Raw genomic sequence first — 19,544 nt, 5'->3', positions numbered from 1 at the left:
CCAGAGCCTTACTTGGATGAGCTTTTGTTCTTCTTGTCTCTCTGGGCAATCTTTTCTGCAATAGTGCCATGAATCTCAATATATTGCTTTGCTTTGCGTTCATTCCCCTTTCCTAACAATCCTATGTTTCTGCTTCTTAGTCCACTAAATGTTCTCCTTGCTCGCTGCCTTCTCAAAATACCGGTCCTCTTACACAAAAACTCCATCCCCACAGCAACACATGGCTGTGACTGTATTTGGAAAAATGGGATCTACTCCCATACACATACACTTTCAAAAACAGATCATGCAGATTTCTGTGCAGCTCAGAAACCTTGCAGTACCTGTGTGACAGGCATTTGCCTCAGGAGAAGCCCAAGACAAAATGTGACTGCTGCTACTGATGAAAGCTCAGCTGCAGCCCTGCATAGTCCCTGTGCACGTCCTAAGCTATGCTCAGTGGGGTTAACAACCCTGATTTACCTTATTTACAGAGTTAGTGATCACTGTAACCAATATAACCTGTGTGAGGATGTGTGATGCTGTGACAGCAGGGCCTGAAAGTCCCTCTGAAATTGCTATGGGGTGCACAGCACTCAGAATCAAATCTACCTTCTCAGCGTGCTTGACTTCATCCAGGTTCTGAGTCGTGTCCTTCTTGGTGTCCTCATACTGGCCGTTGTTGAACACCCACGCCGCTGTCCTCTCCACCGGGGACAGTGTGGCCGAGTCCACCGGTGACTGCACCTGGGGCAGAGACACCTGGGTGTTAGCATCCACCAGAGAAACTGCACACTAACCAGCTCTGACATCCAGTTCAGCTGGAGGAGAAAGTTACCCATGGATTTGGCAGCCTCAAAGCATCCCCAGAAGGCCTCCTGTAGGAATACTCCATCCTCCCTTGACTTTGGACCTACAGCACCTACCTGAATCCCTCTAAAACCAATCCACTTTAGAAATTTTTCTTCCTCTCAAAGTGAGTTTCTCTCTGAAAATGTTCTTGTTTCCTAATCCCATTCACATCCACCTCTTAGCCTTGCTGACAATGTGGCAAAGGGTTCTCACCCTGCCACCTCTTGCACAGAGAACACACAGTGACAGAGCTCTGCTCACAGCGTGCTCAGGTGAGACAGGTTGGTTTCCCTGGAGTGCTGAGGAGCTGAACTTGGGAGCAGCTTCCTCAGCCAGGGTGGGACAGACTGCAGTGGAGCATGGGATTGCACAGCCTGGCAGGATTTTATGTGGCAGGGAGGTGTGACATGATCCCAGCAGTGCCTGCCAGGTTTGGATGGTCCATTGCAGCATAGCTGCCCTGCCGAGGCCAGCTGTGCTGACTGGGAGAAATGTCCAACCCCTTTGGAGGCTCTCTCCCCCCTCTTCAAGGGAATCTAAAAAGGGAGCCAAGAAAAGAGACAAGAAACTCTCTGCCTGGCTGGGGAAAACATGGCTTGCTATAAATTCCAAGCAATTTTCACGGACAAAGACAAGTTTATAAGCACAGGAATTAGCATAATTACTCCTGAAAGAGCAACATTGTCTTATGTTTTTGAGAAATGCAAAAGATCAACTTCTCCCCAGCTGCAGCTTCATTTTGTGCCCAGGCAGCTCTTCAGCTCCCTGCCTGGCCCAGTGGTGCACCCAAGTGCACTGTGCTCCCTGGCTGGAGCTTCTCAAGTCCCACTCTCAGCCAGGAGCTCTCCATGGGGGAAGAAGAGCTTCTTTAGAAGCCAGGGATCATGTCACCCTCCTGCTGCGTTTCTCCTGCTCAGGAAGACAGGGCTGGAGGGTGCTGGATCTGCTCCCACAGCTCAGCTGTCCCGAGCAGCCATGGATACTCCAGCACAGGAAGAAGCCTCAGCTGAAGTGTAAAGGCAAAGAAAAGGCACAGGAATTAGGCAAAAATTCTTGGATTTAGGCAAAGGCCTTTTGCATAGAAGGAAGCCTTCACAACAAGAAAGCTATCAGCCCCTTAGGTGTGGTGTGGCAACCTGGCAAAGCTCATTAATTTAGATTTTTTTGATGGCATTTGCTGTCAGGCAGCCAGAGCAAGGGAGACCATGACCCATGCGTGGCTGTGAATGGCTGGAGAAATCAGGAGCAGGATGGATGAATGCTGTCACCAGCCACTGGAGCTGCAGGGGACTCAGACAGCAGAAAGGTGACTATAAAGTACATCCCCAGCCCAGCACCAGACTGCTGAGCAGCAGCAAACCTGGCCAAACAAGCTTCCAAGTGTAGGACAGAATATTTCCAGCAGCCAAATTGTGGAGCTGTCAAAGACCAAGTGGATGGCAAGTCACACATGCTAATGGGTTACAAGTTATTCTCTAATAAAGGGCAAAAAAGAATTTGTCTGCTAGGATCATGTATTAATTCCCCTCTTTGCCTCTCTTCCAAAGGAACACACTAACATTTCTGTTCCCACCTACCTCCTAAATGGAAATGGAAGGCAAGAAGTGACCTCTCCCAGCAAACAAAGGGCCCAGCTCTATATTCAGAAACAAATGGGACTTGCAGAGAACAGAGTCTAATAATTATAACGCCCACAAAACATGCCTAGAAAGAACATGCCCAACTTCTCTTTTCTCTTTCTCTTTTTTAAACAAGAACAGAATTCCACAACAAGATTTGCAATTAAAAGGATGCAATGGAATTTGCCTTCAAAAAAATGTTGGCCACTTGATTTGGCACCATTCAAGATGTTGTTCATGGGTGTGGGGAAGGAGAGAACAAATTGATTTCTCTGAATAAAGCAGGAGCAAGTACTCTAATGAATCCAGTGGAAACAATTAGTACAGAAAGTACAGTGGGAAAACAAGTGGATGCACATCCCCTTCACATTTATCCTTGTTACTGGCCTAAAATGTGCTACCAGAACCACACAAGGTCTGGTTGTATTCCACCAAAAATCCTTCACCTAGCCATGCCCTTTGCCCCATTGTAAAACACACACTACAGGGAGACACAAACACACACACACACTTTAAATAACAAACAATGACTTCTTTGGGTATTACTAACTTGGCACACTAAGCTTTGCCTTGTGTCCAGTGTTTCTGATCTCATACTCCAATGAACTTGAGATATCAAAGTAGTTTTGAAGCCCTGATTGCTCCTGGGTTCCTAGGCATCATCCAAGTTTTCCTGTAACATTCAGGAGTTTGCCAAAAAGCCTCCAATGTCAGGGAACACCAAGAAAACCTTGGGCACAGCAGAGGCTGTTCTGCCAGCTTCACCTCACAGCCCAAAGCCTTCCCCCTGCAAGAGCTCTGACCTGCAGATCATGTGTTCCACCTTCACTGTAGCATTGAAATATTCACTTCTTCTGTAAAAATAAACTAATTTAGGAAAATATTTTCATACACAGCAAATCACAACAGGATTGTGATTATTTTAAAAAAATTTATAAAGGAATGTAGGCTTTTTGACAGGAAAACCTTGATTTATAGTTGCCTATGAGCAACTGATAATGTGCATTAGGAGTTGGTAGATATAAGCACTCCTTTCCACAAAAAATTTGCATTATTCATAGTTTAGCATGATTAATGAAAAAGTAGCACTTTTCTGAGGAACAGCAAGAGATTGCTTCATCATGGTGAAATATGGATTTCTCCACACTTTAGACAACTGTGCTTATTTGTTATTTTGGCAGCAGTTATTCTGTGATGTTTTATCTTTGTTCATTTCCCTGTTTTGAGGCAGCTCTGCTTTTAAATTAGCACCACAGGGCAAACGCAGTCTCACGTGGCGATCTGAACTACCACTACAAAGCTGCTCCTGGTTTTTTTCCCTTTGTATTCAGGGAAATTTTCCAGTTCTGTTTCTTTTAGCAGGTTTGCTGCTACCTTAGTAAATGGAAAACAGTTGTTTTTTTCTTCACATTTAGTACAAAAGCATCCCAGTGGCACAGATAAGGTGGCTTGCTGAGCTCGTGAGGCTGACAAGCAGGACTACTCCTTACACTTGCTACTGGCCGCTGGCGTAAGCGCTGCTACTCTTGATTCAGCTTAGAGGTCAAGAAAGCTTTGGAGGCCAAGGGCTGAACATCAAAGCAGAGGCCTGGAGGCAGGACTCCCTTACCTGCTGCGTTTGCTGCCGCTGAATCGCCCGCACCTTGGGGACGGGGCTTTCCCTGGAGGATGAGGACTGGTGCCGGGAGCGGTTCCCGTTCTGCACGGGCTCCATGCCAAGGGCCCCCGAGGCCCCGGAGACGCTGCCCGTGCTGCGCAGGGAGGGGCTGTGCGTCAGCGTGTGCAGCGTCTTGGCCCTGGTGCCCAGCACGGCCTGGTCCATCTTGCGGATCTGCGCCTGGCTGCTGCTGTTCTGCCGGGGCAGCACCACCGGCACGTGCTTGTCGGGGCCCGCGGGGCGCCGCGCCGAGTCCTCGCTCTGCGAGCTGCGCTTAGCCGACTCCTCCAGGCTGCTGTTGCTGCGCCCGCTGGGCTTGAAGTCCTCGCTGTTGCTGCGGCTCCGGGAGCTGGCGGTGCTCAGGTTCTCCGGGCTGGAGTCCACAGAGGCCTTGGCCATGGGGGGGCTCGGGTTGTTGAGCTGGTAAACCGGGTTTTGGAATGAGAGGGGCCGGAGGCTGCCCTGTTGGTTCCACGCCGGGTGCAGCGGCCTCCGGACCTGGGGAGCGCTCTGGGGGGTGCTCTGGGTGTCCCACAGCTGTTTGATGTTGGCCACCTGGGTGACGGAGAGCTGGCTGCCCGCCAGGCGCAAAGGCACGTCGTGCATCATGGAAGCGGCGTCGCTGTGAGCTGCGTGGGGGTCCTGCAGGTCCATGAGGGAGATGCTACGGCCGTTGGGCAAGACACTTACCTTCTCATCCTTATCTGAGCAAGTCATGCTCTGGGTGGATGGCTGCTGAACCAGCAGTAAGGTCTTGCCCCTAAAATGTCCATCTACATTTTCCTGGGTGGGAGACTTCATCTTGTTTATGTCACTGTGGAGTGGAAATGAATTAGGTTAATTTTTGAGCAGCCAAGACCCCGAGAGATCTGTCCCAGAGAAGTCTTTCTACCTCACTTAACCTCCCCCCACTGAAAGCTTCAAGGAGCCAGACTTCCTTTTATGAGCTCTTTGTGTGCAAGTCAGAACACACTCTTTCTTAATTACTGCTTATCTTGGAGAATGGTGTTTGATTCAAGATGTCCTTCATCCTGATTTTTTTTTTACAGGTGAAATCTAAACCATTCCCACTAAATCCTCCCCCCCCTTAGTCACTTCTGTCTCTAGCAACACTTCAGATGCCATTTAACCCTTTGCCATTACATAACAAGAGATGGGACAAAATGAAATTGCCTCAAGTTGTGCCAGGGATGGTTTAAATTGGATACCAGGAAACATTTCTTCACCCAAAGGATTGCCCAGGCAGTGGTGGAGTCACCATCCTTGGAAGGTGTTTGGATGTGGCACACGAGGACATGATTTAGTGGTGGCCTTGGCAGGGCAGGGCTAATGGCCAGACTTCATACTCTTAGAGGGCTTTTCCAACCTTAATGATTCTATGACTCTGTGTATTATGGAGGTTTTAAAATTCAGCAGGAGGTGTGTGAAGGCTCCTTCAGTGCTGGATGTAAGCTCAGGGGGCACGTGACAAACTGGCCCTTGTACCTGACAGCACAGGTACTGAAGCAGCCGAGCCCTTTGGCAGCTCTGCCATGTCACAGCTCCAGATTAACAGCTATTACAGTGTGAGAAATGCTGCAGAAAGCACAGAAAGGACTATTTCTGCTGTTCCACAGCTAGTAAGTTCCACCTACAGCTCAGTTTTTCCATTAGCAGCCTGATGGCCAGAAGGAAACACCATGGCTGACCGTGCATTCAGGCTGGCAGTAAATCACAGAACTGGTTTTTTTATCAGCTCAAGCCATTGACTCCCAGAGATGTGGGTGAGTCCTGGGTAAGTCCAAAGCTCCAGGTGCTCAGTGCCACCTTGTGCACCTCTTTCTGGGACGGTCTATTTCCCATGAGAGAGGCCCCATTCCACAGCTCAGGCGATGAAGCCCCCAACCCTCGGATCCACAGAACGGTTTTGGGCTGGAAGGAGACCTCGAAGATCATCTCAATACCAACTCTTCAGAGTTTTAACAACCCCACAGCTGCCCTCGAGCCCTGGCTGGGACGTACCCATCGCTGGGGTCCTCAGTTATCTTCTGAAGTCCCGAGGAGAGACTTCCAGCGACGTTTGGGCTGGAGCTGTGCTCCGTGAAACGCTTCAGCTGCTGCTGCGTGGGTGTGGGGCTGGTCATGGATTTTGTGATATCCGCAAGAATACGGGGGAGAGGTCCCAGTTTTGCCACGGTTGCCTGTAGGAAGGAATTTTCACCCTAATTGGATACAAGCACCACGACATCCGGCGGGTTTGTGTTTTTTTTTGGTACCGATGCACAGAGGCGGAGGGATGGAGTGGAAGGAAGGAGGGTGGGTGGTTGTGTGCGGGTGTGCCAGGATCGGAATGCAGTGTTATGGAGCAGCGCAACGACGGCGACGAGATGGATGGAGGAGACGAAACGGGGTGCAGCAGACATTGAGGAAAGAAAAGGAAATAGAAAAGAAATTAGGATTGACCCCCAAAAATAAAAATCATGCTCAATAAAACAAAACTACTGCCATTCCAATGCAAAACTATCATGCAAAGCACACTGGGTCCTGGGTGGGTGAGGTCAAAGTGAAAACTACGGCATCTGCTCATTGAAGGGCATTCAAAGGCTACAGATTCAGCTGGTGGGGGGGACTTTCCAGGCAAAGGGGGTCATGTGGTAAAGGAAATGCATGCCAACAGATGAGGGGGATCATGAGAGGATCGCCGGGGTTGAGGGTGAGGGGGAAAGGGAAGGTTTTCGTTCCATAAGCCTTTCAGTTTTGGTATCCTGCATGGATGCCATCTCCTTCCGCACCGTCATCAACAATTAATTAAGCCATTCTTCCCTACCCAAACTTGAAAAATAACTGCATGAGAGCATCAGTGATCCTCATCCCAATATCACCCCATCAGCATGGGATGAAATGTGTGGCTCCAATTACAGGTTAGCTCAGTGCTGGCCAGGCTGAGGGTAAGAGCAGCTGGCCTTCAGCAAGGAAGGCTGCTCCTCCAGGCCCTGGCTTCTCACCCCTTTGGGCCACTGCTGGGAGATCAGCTACAAGGCATCTCCAGGCTCCTGGGACTGCAGGAAGAAGGCGAAGGAGCTGCAGATTTATTAAAAAATTAAAATTCTGCTACAAAAACAATGTTTTTCACAAAGATACCCTTGTTTTTCCCATAAGCAGGTGTTCAGCCAGTTTGGCTCCAGAGAAAGGTCTTTTTACAGACACTTTCATACAGCACTGTGGCTATTAAAATCTCCAAGGTGGCTCCTCTCATTATTTCCCAGCCATTCCCTACAGTAAAGCCATAATGCATGTAACTTTACCCTTTAATTCTCTCTTTAGGAAACCACTGTACCAGCTCCCAAGGGCCTGCTAGGATAGATCCATACATCTAACCTACAGAAAGGGCATGCAGATCCATACATTTGGAATCTACGCTGTCTACATGGATGAGGTAAATTGAAAAACAACATCATAACTTATTATCAAACTAAGATTAATATACAGTCTTTTTGAGTCAAGGGCATTTCAATTTACTCTGATGCAACAAGCTCAGATTTTTGGTTTTTTTTTTTAAGTAATGTACAGTGAAAAAATAGATACACAACCAGTAACTACTTTGGCAAGCCCTAATGCAATAAAAATTGAGTGCATTGCTATTCACCTTACTTCTCCAGTTTCAAAAGAAAGAATAATGTACACGGAACATGGATAAAATAATGCACCTCTAAAAATTGAAGTATGGAACAGTTCCAAGCACTTAAAAAAAAGGAAAAGACTCACAGTTGATAAGGCTTTTTTGGGCCTTATCAACTACCGTAGCTATCAAGATTTTAATGATTTTGGTTCCTACAAACCCACATAGCTAAGGAAGATCAAAGCTCTGCCTTTCCTGCTTCTATAGCTAAAAGGTAGCAGTGTTCATTGCTGATGGTGTCTGCTGGGATCAGAAGAACAGAACCTGGACACTGCCCATGAGCTCAGCAGAGGGCACAGCAGAGAGCATCTTGCTCTGCTACAGGACGGCACTCGGAGCAGCTCCAGCCTCTTACATGGCATTCCACGTGTGCCAAAATCAAATGCTACGGAAATGAGAGCATCACAGCAGGCTTTGGATGGGGCTGTTGATGAGAACAGCTCCACAGGGCCAACTCATTCCTCCATCACAACCAGGGTTGGGCCTGCTGTGCAGCAAAGCACCTCCTTTAGGACCACAGGGCACAGCAACAAGGCCTTTTCCTGCCCAAATGCCTCACTTACGAGACAGAACCGGCTGCCCAGGGATTTCAGGTCCACTTCCAAGCAATGCCCTCAGCACCTGACCTTCCTAAAGGCTCTGCAAAGTGTCTGCAGCGCTGCTGAAGCCCAACCACCTCACACACCCTGCTGCAGGCCCTGATCTGAAATCATGGAAGGAGCAGCTGTGAAACAGCACCATCACACATTCCCCTCCAAGGCTCCTGCCTTCCCTGGTACTCCCCAGTGTTTACTGTTGCCATGGAACCATCCCTGCATTTGCCCTCCTGGGCCTCCAAACAGCTTTACCTTATCAAGCTGGGACACCACCTCCCAGAGGAGGGAATGCAGCACCGAGAGCTCTTTGCCCAGGTCGATGTAGCCGTCGTATCCAGGCATGTTGGAGATGGTATCTGGGTTAGAGAGCTCCCTCAGAAAACGCTGCATTCCTCCCCACTCATGTTCCAAAAATTCATTCATGAAGGCCATGTACTCTTCCTTAATACCAAACCTGCAGGAAAGGGAGGTGGGGGAAACCCAGTCAATAATCTCCACACAATATACAGAGCACAAGTGCTTACAGACAATTACTTTAACATTTTACTTCAGACCTGCCTTTCTGAAGATTTAGAGTTTAAAAATAATAAAAATTCAAAATCTTCAGATTTTGAAGTCTTGGATGGAAAAAACCACCAGGACAATTTAAGAGATTCACGGCTTTGTTGTACTTACTTAACTACTACTACCTCACTGTTTATATTACAAATCACATCTCTCCCTGCTCCCTCCCACAGATACTCTTTCTCTCCTCCCATGTAGGAGACGTGCCATGCCCTTTGTATCATTCAGCTGAGAATTCTGGAGGGAGAGAACATGAAAATCATGATCCTTGAAACAGCAAGGATCTTCTTTCCCTTTGAAACAGCACAGACACTAACATACTAGTGCATGACTCTTCTTGGTTTTATGCTGTGTCCCCTCCACAGAATTCAGCACACTCCAAGGAGAATTTAAGGAGAATTCAGCACACGTAAGGAGAATTTATCTGAGGTGTCTCAAGTGTCCACATCCAAGTGAGAAGATTCCCCTTGTGCTAAAGCTGGCTTCAGTTTGCCACAGAACCAGCTGCCTGTGGGCACAGCCAGGAATGGGGCACGCTGCAGGTTTTGGTTTCCCTGGCAGCACCTACTTGGCGAAGTTGGCGAGGTTCTGGATGACTTTGGCGATGAGGGTGAGCGTGCGGGAGGTCTGGTCATCAGGGTACTCCTGCATCAGGTTGAAGAGGCTGGGGGACATGATGGCAGGGCACAGGAAGCGCAGGAACAGAGAGGCACTGATCAGGCGCTCGCTGATGTCCTGCTTGCCCCTGTTCAGGCACTGCTGCTTCCAGGATGCAAACACCTCCTTCAGCTCACGAGGGAACACGCTGAAAAGCAAAAGGAAAAAAAAAAGGTGGAATAAAATTGCACTGGACCCGAGATGCAAAAAGTTGAACTGGTGATCAGTCACTCGAAAACATCAGCTCTTTTTTCACCTCCCCTTTTTCTCCCTCTTTCTCTCTAGGCTGGGTAATATCATTAAGCCTCTATTCATAGATCCCCATTTAATCTGGTGGCACTTAAGCAGTCTTTAAAGCACCCCTTGTTCATATGTGTTAAGTGAAGCCATTTCCAGACAGGCTGATTTGCAAGCTAGGAACTGCTTATCCATTGCTACCCTGGAGCAAACAGGGTATTAGAATACTGAAAACAAACGAGCCAAACTGAGCTCATCTCCATATCTGACAGTTTTACCTTGCTTGTTAAGCTCTCAATACTATGCCCTTGCTTCATGCCAAAGCAGAAAGGCCCCTCTTCTTCCACTGCTACTCAGAAACACAGATTAATAGAAATGTCCCTGCCAGTGCTTCCTCCCTGTGATTTCCTGTTCAGTTCCACACATCTGAAGGGTCTAAAAGTCTTCTGTACACATCAAAATTGCAGCTTTTTATGCCAAGTCCAAGCTAAGCTATTATCTTCTGACTTTATTCCCTCCTTATCCAGTCACACTCAGTATGTGTTCCCTTGGCAGGGGATTTGGGGAGGTGTGGTTTGTGGGTTGGGACCCCTCAGTCTGGGCACAGGTTCCACCTGCAATCTGCAGTTCTCCTGCAGGAAGGCAATGAAGAAAGGGGACAAAGGCAGCCTGGGAGGATGGAAGGGGCTGTGCTCCTTCCCTGTCCCACTGCTGCTCCCTCACCCTCAGAGGAGGAACAGGCACCCCTGAGCTAACAGGGACAAAGGGAGGGAAGGAAGATGCCTTACCAGTAAGAATTGATAATCTTGCAGAAGACCAGCTCACAACACATTTTCAGGTTGCACTGATGATCTGCTAATTCACTCTGTGAGCACCTGCTGGGATCTGCTTCACAGTTTTCATCTGACTCATACACAGCCTTGATAAACTCCCCTGGAAAAAGGGAAGAGGAAGGAACCAGGATGGTTACAAGAAAAGCCTACTTGACACACCTTTAAATCCTGCTTATGTCTTTGCCTGGCAACTGCCTGTCCTGCTCTGGGTGTCTGCAGCTCAGCCTCCAGACACCAGCTGCTGGGGACACGACTCCTCCCAGCCCATCCCCAACAAAGCACAGCCTGGCTCTGATACTGCAGCCTCCTGTGCCCTTGCTGTCCCCAAGCACAGGTGCAAAAACAGGATAGCTCTGCTTAACAACCCTGCAGGCACTTCCCTTATGGCCTAGAGAGGATTTGACTTGGTATTCAAACAGTGTTATCAACTGTGAAATTATCCACAGTCCTAGCAATGAAGCTGTGTGCTATTTGTCTTCATAATTTCCCCAGAAAATGCTCTGGCAATGATATTTATTTATATTATTGCTAAATCTGCCTCTTTTTTTTAATTTTAAAAAGTGTCATCTTGCTCTTGAATAAGAGTAATACCCAAGCCCTAGCTAGATGCTGCTAATTTTCTCAGCCTCTTATATCAACACCTTACAGCGTTTTTATGGCCTGCATCTTTCAAGCTCCTTGGCATTTCTGTCACCCTTCCCTTTCAGCATCACAACAGAAACTGCTCACATACAAACCACATGAAGCTGGCTTTGTCTGACAGACTGGAATGAGCTACTCAGTGGTTTCCCTCCTCTATATGCAGGCATTCCAAGTGATTTTTAAGCTGTTGGGTGTTCACTAAGAAAAACCCTTTATTCATTGGTTTAATGATTCAATGTCTTTCAAGTTCATCTCCTCAGATGATCTCACTGGCTCTGAGCTAACACAAGGCTTATTTGTGGAAAAGGGGTTTGTTTTTAGCCTTTGCTTTCCTAAAACCCCTTAAACACCTCTCAGCCCCTTCCCAAATCTCAGCTTGGTGTTGCTGCAAGCAAAGCAGGCACCACATTTTCTTAATTTCTGCTTACTTGCAAAACTGCTGGCATCACTTTTGTTGAGCCAATTCTGTTTTAACTCTTGGTTACTGGATAATATTTTTTTATCCTTAAACATATTTGAAGCTTACTCAAGATTCAGATATAAGATTCCCTCCCAGATATGTTACATTGCTAACACCAACCACAGTGTCATTAATCCTTTCAAAGAACGGGGCAGCTGAGTAAAATGACATTTAAAACCTAACAAAGAATTAGACGGGGATATTGTCATGAGTGAAGTTGCCCTGAGCTGCAGACAGGCTGGACAGCCTTAGGGGCATTTTCCATCTCTCCTGCCTGTGATTTACCATCTTATCACTCAGAGCTAAATGATGTATTAGAAGTCATTAATGTTAGAATATTTTATGCAATTACTGCACATTAAGGAGCTTGCAGTCAGCTGTAATGGAGTGGTCCCACAGCTGATGTTCAGCCTGCTGGGAAGCACAGCACAAAGCACCAGGCTGCTTGTTTCTCTGTACCAGGTGAGAGCCTACAACTGTCACTTACACTCAGTGGTCCCACCCAGGAGAATAAGACTACCAGAACAGGCTCATTACACTTCAGAAATGGCCAGACTGGATGTAATCCCAGAGTTGACTACACTGACCCTTGGAGCACTCATTTAGCCAGCTATCTCCTTGATGCCTTGCCAGCATCTGGGATTGCTGAGGACAAGCGAGACTGCTGGGAAAGCAAGCAGCTTGGCTTTTTTTTCCCTTTTTGTGAAAGGATGTGGTGTGGGACTTGGCTTTGGCCTGATCTTGTTTCTCTTGTATCAATTTCCAAAGCTTTCTTCATCCCAGAAACAACAGGGGGTGGGTGGCTCATTGTGCAACTGTGGAGAAGGAAGGTTGTGTGGAGCTGCTGAAACCTGACTGTGGTGAGGCTGCGGAAGGCAGCGAGCCTGGGTTTGGTGCCCTTTGCTGCTGACTTTGTGTAGCCAGGAATTCCCCAGGCACTGGGTTATGACTGGAGCAGAACCTTTTGGTGGAGGGGGGACAATAACAAAATGATCAGAGTCCACCCTGGTGTGTAACAGTGGGCATGAAGACCCCAGTGGGGAGAATGGAGTAGGAGATCCCCGGATGACCAGAGAGTTTTAATGAGTCAGTGAATAACGAGCATTTGGGATAAACACAGGCAAGAGGCTTCCCAGACAGGATGCATCTTGACCTCCTGTCCTGGGATGCTCAGCAGCCTTGCAGCCTCACTCCCTGGCCTTGTTTCTCAAAGGACTCTGTGTCAAAACTCCCTTTTCAAGCCTGTTTGTATACCAGATCAAACAAGCACCATTGCACATAAAGAAATTGCAGTGTTATACCTCTTTATCATGCTAGAGACACAAAAGAAAGTTACCCAGAAAAACAGAACATGGTAATACAAACTTGAAGAGGGACTCAGCTACATCAAATCTTGCCTTGCCTTGGGTGCTATTCCTGCAGGCACCAAAGAGCATCCTTCTCCACATGGAGGAAGGGCATTGAGAGCAGGACAGTGTATGAGACACTCAGGCTGAGTGCTGAGGCTGTTCCTTCCCATCCCACATTCCCAGCTGCAGCCACCTTGCAGACACAGCTCAGGGTCAGCCCTTGCTGTGCAAACAGGTGGCAGACAGGGGCTTTCTTACCCAGTGCATCCTGGAGGTACTTCTGTCCTACCAGCTTGAGGTATTCCTCAATAGCTTTGGTAGCAAGTGTGTTCTCCCTGAAGATCAAGACATCATGTTCCGCACAACGATCCACCTCAGCCATCACCAAGTCTGTCAAGAAGTCCTGAGGGAAAAAGGTCAAATGGCAAAGGTGATTTGAACCAGCCCAGTTGTGCCAGGCTAACTGCAGAAGCCAAGAAGAAAGGATATTTCAGGATAATAAATAATTTCTCAGCCTGAGACAAGGGGTGCAGCTGCCACATGAAGTAAGGACTGAGGAAATAGCCAGGTCTCCTCTCGTTTTTATTATATTTGTAGGATGATATAGATCACAAATTATAAAGAGTGAAGCAAAAGTCTCTAAAAAAAAACCTTTACAGCCAAGCTTGTGTTTCAGTTTAGCTCCAGAACAGAACCTCTCAGCAGCTTGTTTATCAGAGGCTTTGTCTGCTGAAAGAAACTGTGCTATTATATTTATCCTTATCTTTATAAGGAATTTTCCATAGAAACATGGATTTAAAAATCCAAATTGGAAGTGACACACAAGTTAATAAAGCTTGATGATATTTAAATAAGAAGAATGGCTTAACAAATTAAATTCACAAACCAAGAGTGCTTTAGAATTTGGGAAAAAAGAAGTTAACATTCAACTTGTTGGTTATCTGCATGGCTTAACTTGAACTGTATTAGATTGTCCAGGCAGGAACTGTCAGCAAGCCTTGATTCAGAGAATAATCTCTTGATATAGGGTCTAATTCTACAGTAATACTTATTTCCTGAAGTGGTAACTTTATGTGAGTAAACAACATTTAGTACTCTTGGATTTCAGTCCATTATTGCTGTTTCTTTTCAACAAAATCCACGAGAATTCTTTTCACCTGGCACAAGCTGGGAACATCCAGCTGTATCCCCATCAGCAGAAGTACAAGCTGGAAATACCCTCTTAGGAGCTTTATGGCAGCCTGAGCCACCTGGTGCCTCCCATAAATAGAGGTTCAAAACTTCAAACACCAGGAACACAAAGTTATAACACTAATTTATCTACTTGTTGCAGCAGGCACTGCAGCAATCCAGAGCCTGTTTTCTAGCAAGGTCTCAACATAATCTTAGCTACCAGCTTCTCTCATCAGATCACTTAAGGAACGTCTTCCTGTCACACACACTGTCACAGAGCACCAGTTTTCAAGAGGCAAGCAGAAAAGGACCTTTTCTGGAATAGTTAGAGTAAGCCTGTCCCTTGGGTGTTGTTTACAGCCATCCTTCCACATCTCTATCCCTCTGATTTGTGCTTTACTTGCTCTGGCTGGTGGTGCCTCCAGCGTGGCACTACTCACACAGCAGAGAGATCAATGCATGCTAATGCTTCCCAGAACTTCCCATGACCTGCGGGATCCTCTCCCACAACCCATCTGAAGGAACCAGTGTGTACCCAGAAGTCCTAAGAGCATCCTTGGGGCAGGTGGGATCACCATTAACTGGGTATGGATGCCCCAAATGGCTGCTCAAACTCTGACCAAATCGATGCTGCATTGATCCGCTGACTCAGCGCCGGCACCCGCTGCTCACTGCTCACAGACTTATTTATAGAAGCACTTCCCCAGTTCACCAACCTCCTCTTCACTTGTCTCTTAACCTACATCCTGATTTTAGAAATGCAAGGGAACACTCAGGGGTAGGTGCTGATTTTCAGAATAACATGAAGTTATAGAGTCCTCCTGCTTTGTACACAACATCTATTGTAAATCAAAGGTGACTCTGATAAAGGGGAGAGAATGACGAGGAGGACTCCATGGATATCAGAGGCTAATTAATTACTTTATTATATTATACTATATACATTTCATCTAAACTGAATCTGCCAAGCACTCACTCTGCACACAACTGCTTACACTGCCCAGAATCTCATGACTGTCACCTGACAGTCCTGACACACACACACAGTTGGCTCTGACAGGCCAAGGAAACAAAACATCCTCACTTTGGATAAACCATCTCCATATTGCATTCTACTTCAGCACAACACAGGCACAGCAAGTGATAAGAATTGTGTTTTCCCCTTCTCTGAGGTTCATAGAATGTGAATCTTAGAAATCCTTGGGAAGAATTGTGCCTTGCTTTCCTCTGTGAAGAGAAATGTGGTAACAAACATGTGCTGCTTACTGTCATGGACCCCCCAGTTTCCATCAGGAATCCAGAGTCACTCCAGCAGGAGCCACCTGTGCTTACCTTGGCTCTCCCAGTGCTCTGAAGAATGTGCACCAAGGCAGAAGCCATCTCTTCCTTGTTCTTGACGCTGATCACAGGCTCCAGCACGGAGCACAGCAGGGCGTAATTGCTGGTAACATACTCCCCAAACTCTTTGTACTGCTCCATGGGCAAGATGGTGATGGTCTGGTAGCGGGATTTGATGCGAATGGAGGGCCCCCCTGCCTTGCCTTTGTTGGCTGTGGGGGTGCTGACTGGGTACCATTTCTCCACAAACTGCCGGCCGGTCACGCTGGCCGTGGGAATGTTGACCAGCCCTATGTAATTGTTCTTGTCCTTTTTCTTCTTCTTCTCCACATCCTTGTAGATGTGCACCGTGATGCTCTGAATGTGTGGGAGGCTGTAGAACTCAAAGTGCTCCCCCCAGAAAATGTTATCGGCTTTTGCTTTGCTGGTGGTGCGGGCAAAGAGGGTGTCATCAAGGCACAGCTCACAGAAGTATTTCTTCTTAGGGGTCAGGTCCTTGGCCTCTATGATCCAGAGGCGAAGCACGTTTTCAGCTCGACGGCAATTGTCCTGTGCAGGAGAAGAGATCAGTTCTGATTCCAAACCCCTAACAGTTGAATATTTCATCTTCTGAAGCAGCAGCAAAGGTGCTGCCTTTTCTGTCTGAGGCAAGGACAGAGTCAGAATTCAGAATCAGATACTCTGATCCAGAGAGAATTGGAATCTCTAGAAAACTGGACATTTTCTAAAGCAGAGGCAATGGGCTGTCTTTTGAATGTCAAGAGTGTTGGGGACTAGAATATTTTTCTTCTTCAAAAGCTGTATTTGAAATGCTTTAGAAAATAAACACTCTGCAGAAGAGCCTGTCCAAAGCTGCCAGACAGGTGAGGAATCCCAGAGCACTGTTAGCCTGTCCCTGGGAGGTAGGATTGCAGCTATGGAGTGACTTATCAGACATTTCCAGCCAATCTATAACTTGGCTCCCCATCTCACTCCAGCTCCGATTGCTTTAAGGTTGGTTTTTTGGGCTCCTAGATTAAAACATGACCCTTATGCAGGTGTGCCCCATCTTTCCCAGGTGTATGGCCTTAGGAATCCAGCCTGCATCCCAAGCTGGCACTGGGGCAGGGATCAGGAAGCAGGCTGGTGTGTGTTTACTCATTAAAGGTCTGACCTCCCTGGAATAGCACAGGGCAACTTTAGACACACGGATGAGTGGACGGCTCCCCAGACTAAATTAATTGAGGATGCATCTGTGGGAAGCCCTGGTACCCTGGACTAAAATCCAATCATGCCACCTCCATTCTCCCACTAATCTCATTTTTGCAGTTCCCATTACCTTCATCGGCTGCGATAGTCTGCGTATGTTTTCCATCCACCAGTCCCTCTCTGCTGCAGAGGAGCAACTGAAGCATTTACTGCCCTTGGAGTAGGTTACCTGGAATGAATAAATGACAGACTGAGTTCAGGCAAGCCCAGGAGACATGGAAGAGGCTGCAAAAAGCAAGGAGGAAGATAAACAATGCTTGAGTAACAAACTAAATATGAAAAAGGGAGGTAAAAATACAGGGGCCTAGAAGGCAGAGAGGATAAAAGGCCCACAAAATGCAGAGAGCAAAAGAAGTTTGAGGTTCTATAAAAGTAGAGAAACTAAAGCATTTATATGAAATCAAGAGCACCTGAGGCTCCTCTTAAAAACTTTTAAACAAAGCTTTAATCAGCCAGTTAATCTTTCTTTTTTTAAAGAGTTGTTAATTGATCTGTGGCTATTAAAGCTTGCTGATTTCCCTTGAAGGCCCAGGGCCACAGGATTTGGTTCCTAACAGTGTAAAGACAGACAGAACTGGCAATGCATTAGCATAAGGCAAAACACAGTGGACATAATGACTTCAGTAAACACAAAATATTTCCAGGGGTCCATATAGGCAGCAACAGCCTAAACAAGCTGAGGGAGTTGTGCTCTGCTGCAGCCTGACAGCTTTCCCACACCAGGGAACCGCCTCGTCCTTCCCCTCTTACGTGGCCTGACAAGCCTCATTTACTCTTTCCATTCATTTGTGCTCACAATTACAAAGCAGTTTGAGGCAGCAGCCTCAGAGCTAAGCTGTTGCCAGTGTTTTCCACCCAACTCCCCAAGTCCAAGCAAGCTGCAAAGCGTTTCCAACCAGAAGAATGAGGCTAAAGCAAACAGGAACAGTTCCTGGATGCATCATGAGGGACCAGAGCCTGATATGCTGGTTTACTGCCAGAATTTTCCAGGTTGTAAACAGATCTTTGTTGCAGAAGTTCAGACACATCTGACTAATCCTGCTGAAGACAGAGTGACCTGGCCCTGCCACGACAGGTGATGTGGCCTCAGCTGCATGCAGACACCCAGGGCTCCACTGCTGGAGCTGTGATGGCAGGACTGAGCTCACACACAGAGTCTCTGCTGTTTCTGGAGCAGAGCTCAGAGCCACAGCCTGCAGCCTCTCCTGAAACTGCAAAGGGAGCTTTGGATCCTGCTTCACGGTGCCATGGACACGTCCACAGCTACTGAGGCTTCTCCTTTGCCAACTTAAAAGCTCTGAGCTAATGGAAATGGGGCTCTGACTGGAAAACTCATGTCTTGGTTACAGTAAATTTTCTAAATTCAATTTTAGGTGAATTTGGAGGGGTGAACACACAGCTAATGTACATACTACTGCATATCCATTGTGCTGTATGTATCAACATACATTTGCATGCACACTACAAATGCTTATTGAACTGAAGAGATTTTTCAATTAGAAGAAGATTTCTCTCTGTTTTAGTGACTGATGCCATTAGCTTAAGGACTTCAAGTCACATGGTGGCTCAACAGCCCCCACCCAAACCTCAGCAGGGTATGGCTGCTACTCTGTTTTCCAGTCCCCCAGCCCTGGAGCAGCATTCCCCAAGGGTTCAGGGGGATGGCAGCTGCCTGTTTTGGAGCCTGTCCCTACCTCAAAGCAGAAGTCTCGTCCAAGGATACTGTTGTGAAGTGGTTTGACAAAGACTGCTTCTTCTGCTGCAAAGTCCAGAGTCTCTATGGTGCTGGCTTGGTTCAGTAAAGACTCATGGGAACGGGACTCCTTCAGCTTGGGCAGCTCACGTGGTCTGGAGAACAAGGAGGAAGGAAATGTCTTGGTTTTTCTCACAATTACCAAAAAGAGCTGGCAAGATCCCAGACAAAACTGCAGCTTGTCTCGGTTCTTATTCAGAGCAACTTTCACAATTAGTCTGCAAACCTTATGAAAATAACATTAGGCCAGCAACCCCAGCCTCCCAACGAAATATCCAGCCTAGGAAGTCCATTCCCACTGACCTAGAAATTATAGCTGCCAAGTTGTCAGTGAAAGAACAGCAGCAAAAAATTCAGAACTTAAGTGCTGAAATTTTTAAAAAGCCCTTGTAGGTAGCTTTGGATATAATACTGAAAATACTTGTTACTAGCTAGATTAGTAGACAGATGTTGTGTATTAGCAGCAAAGAGCACATGGATCCCTAAATCTGTAACCAATGCAGAATAAGGATTATTCATTAGAGCAGATGACCCTTCACAGTATACTTGATTTTTAACATTCAAAGCCTTTACACTAAAGTCAAATACACAAATTCCATCCCACTTCACGATTGCTCAAATCAGTCATTTTGCATTTTCCTTTTCAGCTGCTTCTTCCAACTTGAATTTCCAATTTTTTTGGATACTTTCTTTCTCTTTTAACTTCTCACTAACACATACTGCTTCTCCTTTCCAGCTGATTGTCCTGTAAATCCCTGAGCTGCACCAGAGCTGAACTCTCCCACATTCACAGCATCTTTTTATCAAGGCAGTTTTCTCTTTGTCCCTACCAGTTCTTGAACACTTCTCAAAGACACTTCCCTCCCTGCACTATGCCACAGCTTTTGACAATCAACAGTGACATTATCAAATGTGTTTTAACCCCTTCT

At 46.9% G+C, this 19,544-nt stretch overlaps 1 protein-coding gene across 10 annotated transcripts in view; it reads right to left on the bottom strand.

Moving 5' to 3' along the window:
- Positions 1–19,544, bottom strand: part of RASAL2 (RAS protein activator like 2) — a 189,418-nt gene that overhangs the window by 9,832 nt on the left and 160,042 nt on the right. For 9 of the 10 annotated variants that reach the window (XM_050977175.1, XM_050977174.1, XM_018911987.3 and 6 more), the window contains 10 exons: positions 18,557–18,710; positions 16,933–17,031; positions 15,609–16,163; positions 13,362–13,506; positions 10,608–10,752; positions 9,494–9,730; positions 8,614–8,815; positions 6,109–6,308; positions 4,060–4,921; positions 592–726 (listed from right to left, as the gene is read on the bottom strand). In XM_050977175.1, coding sequence (XP_050833132.1) covers positions 592–726; positions 4,060–4,921; positions 6,109–6,308; positions 8,614–8,815; positions 9,494–9,730; positions 10,608–10,752; positions 13,362–13,506; positions 15,609–16,163; positions 16,933–17,031; positions 18,557–18,710 — 2,734 coding nt within the window. The remainder of the gene's footprint in view (positions 1–591; positions 727–4,059; positions 4,922–6,108; positions 6,309–8,613; positions 8,816–9,493; positions 9,731–10,607; positions 10,753–13,361; positions 13,507–15,608; positions 16,164–16,932; positions 17,032–18,556; positions 18,711–19,544) is intronic. The other variant, XM_018911988.3, reaches the window with a different exon arrangement.

This window comes from Serinus canaria, chromosome 8 (genome assembly GCF_022539315.1).
Source record: "Serinus canaria isolate serCan28SL12 chromosome 8, serCan2020, whole genome shotgun sequence".
Taxonomy (NCBI): Eukaryota; Metazoa; Chordata; class Aves; order Passeriformes; family Fringillidae; genus Serinus; species Serinus canaria.
Note: the sequence above shows the minus strand (reverse complement) of the source record. Positions and strands in the feature narration are given on the sequence as shown.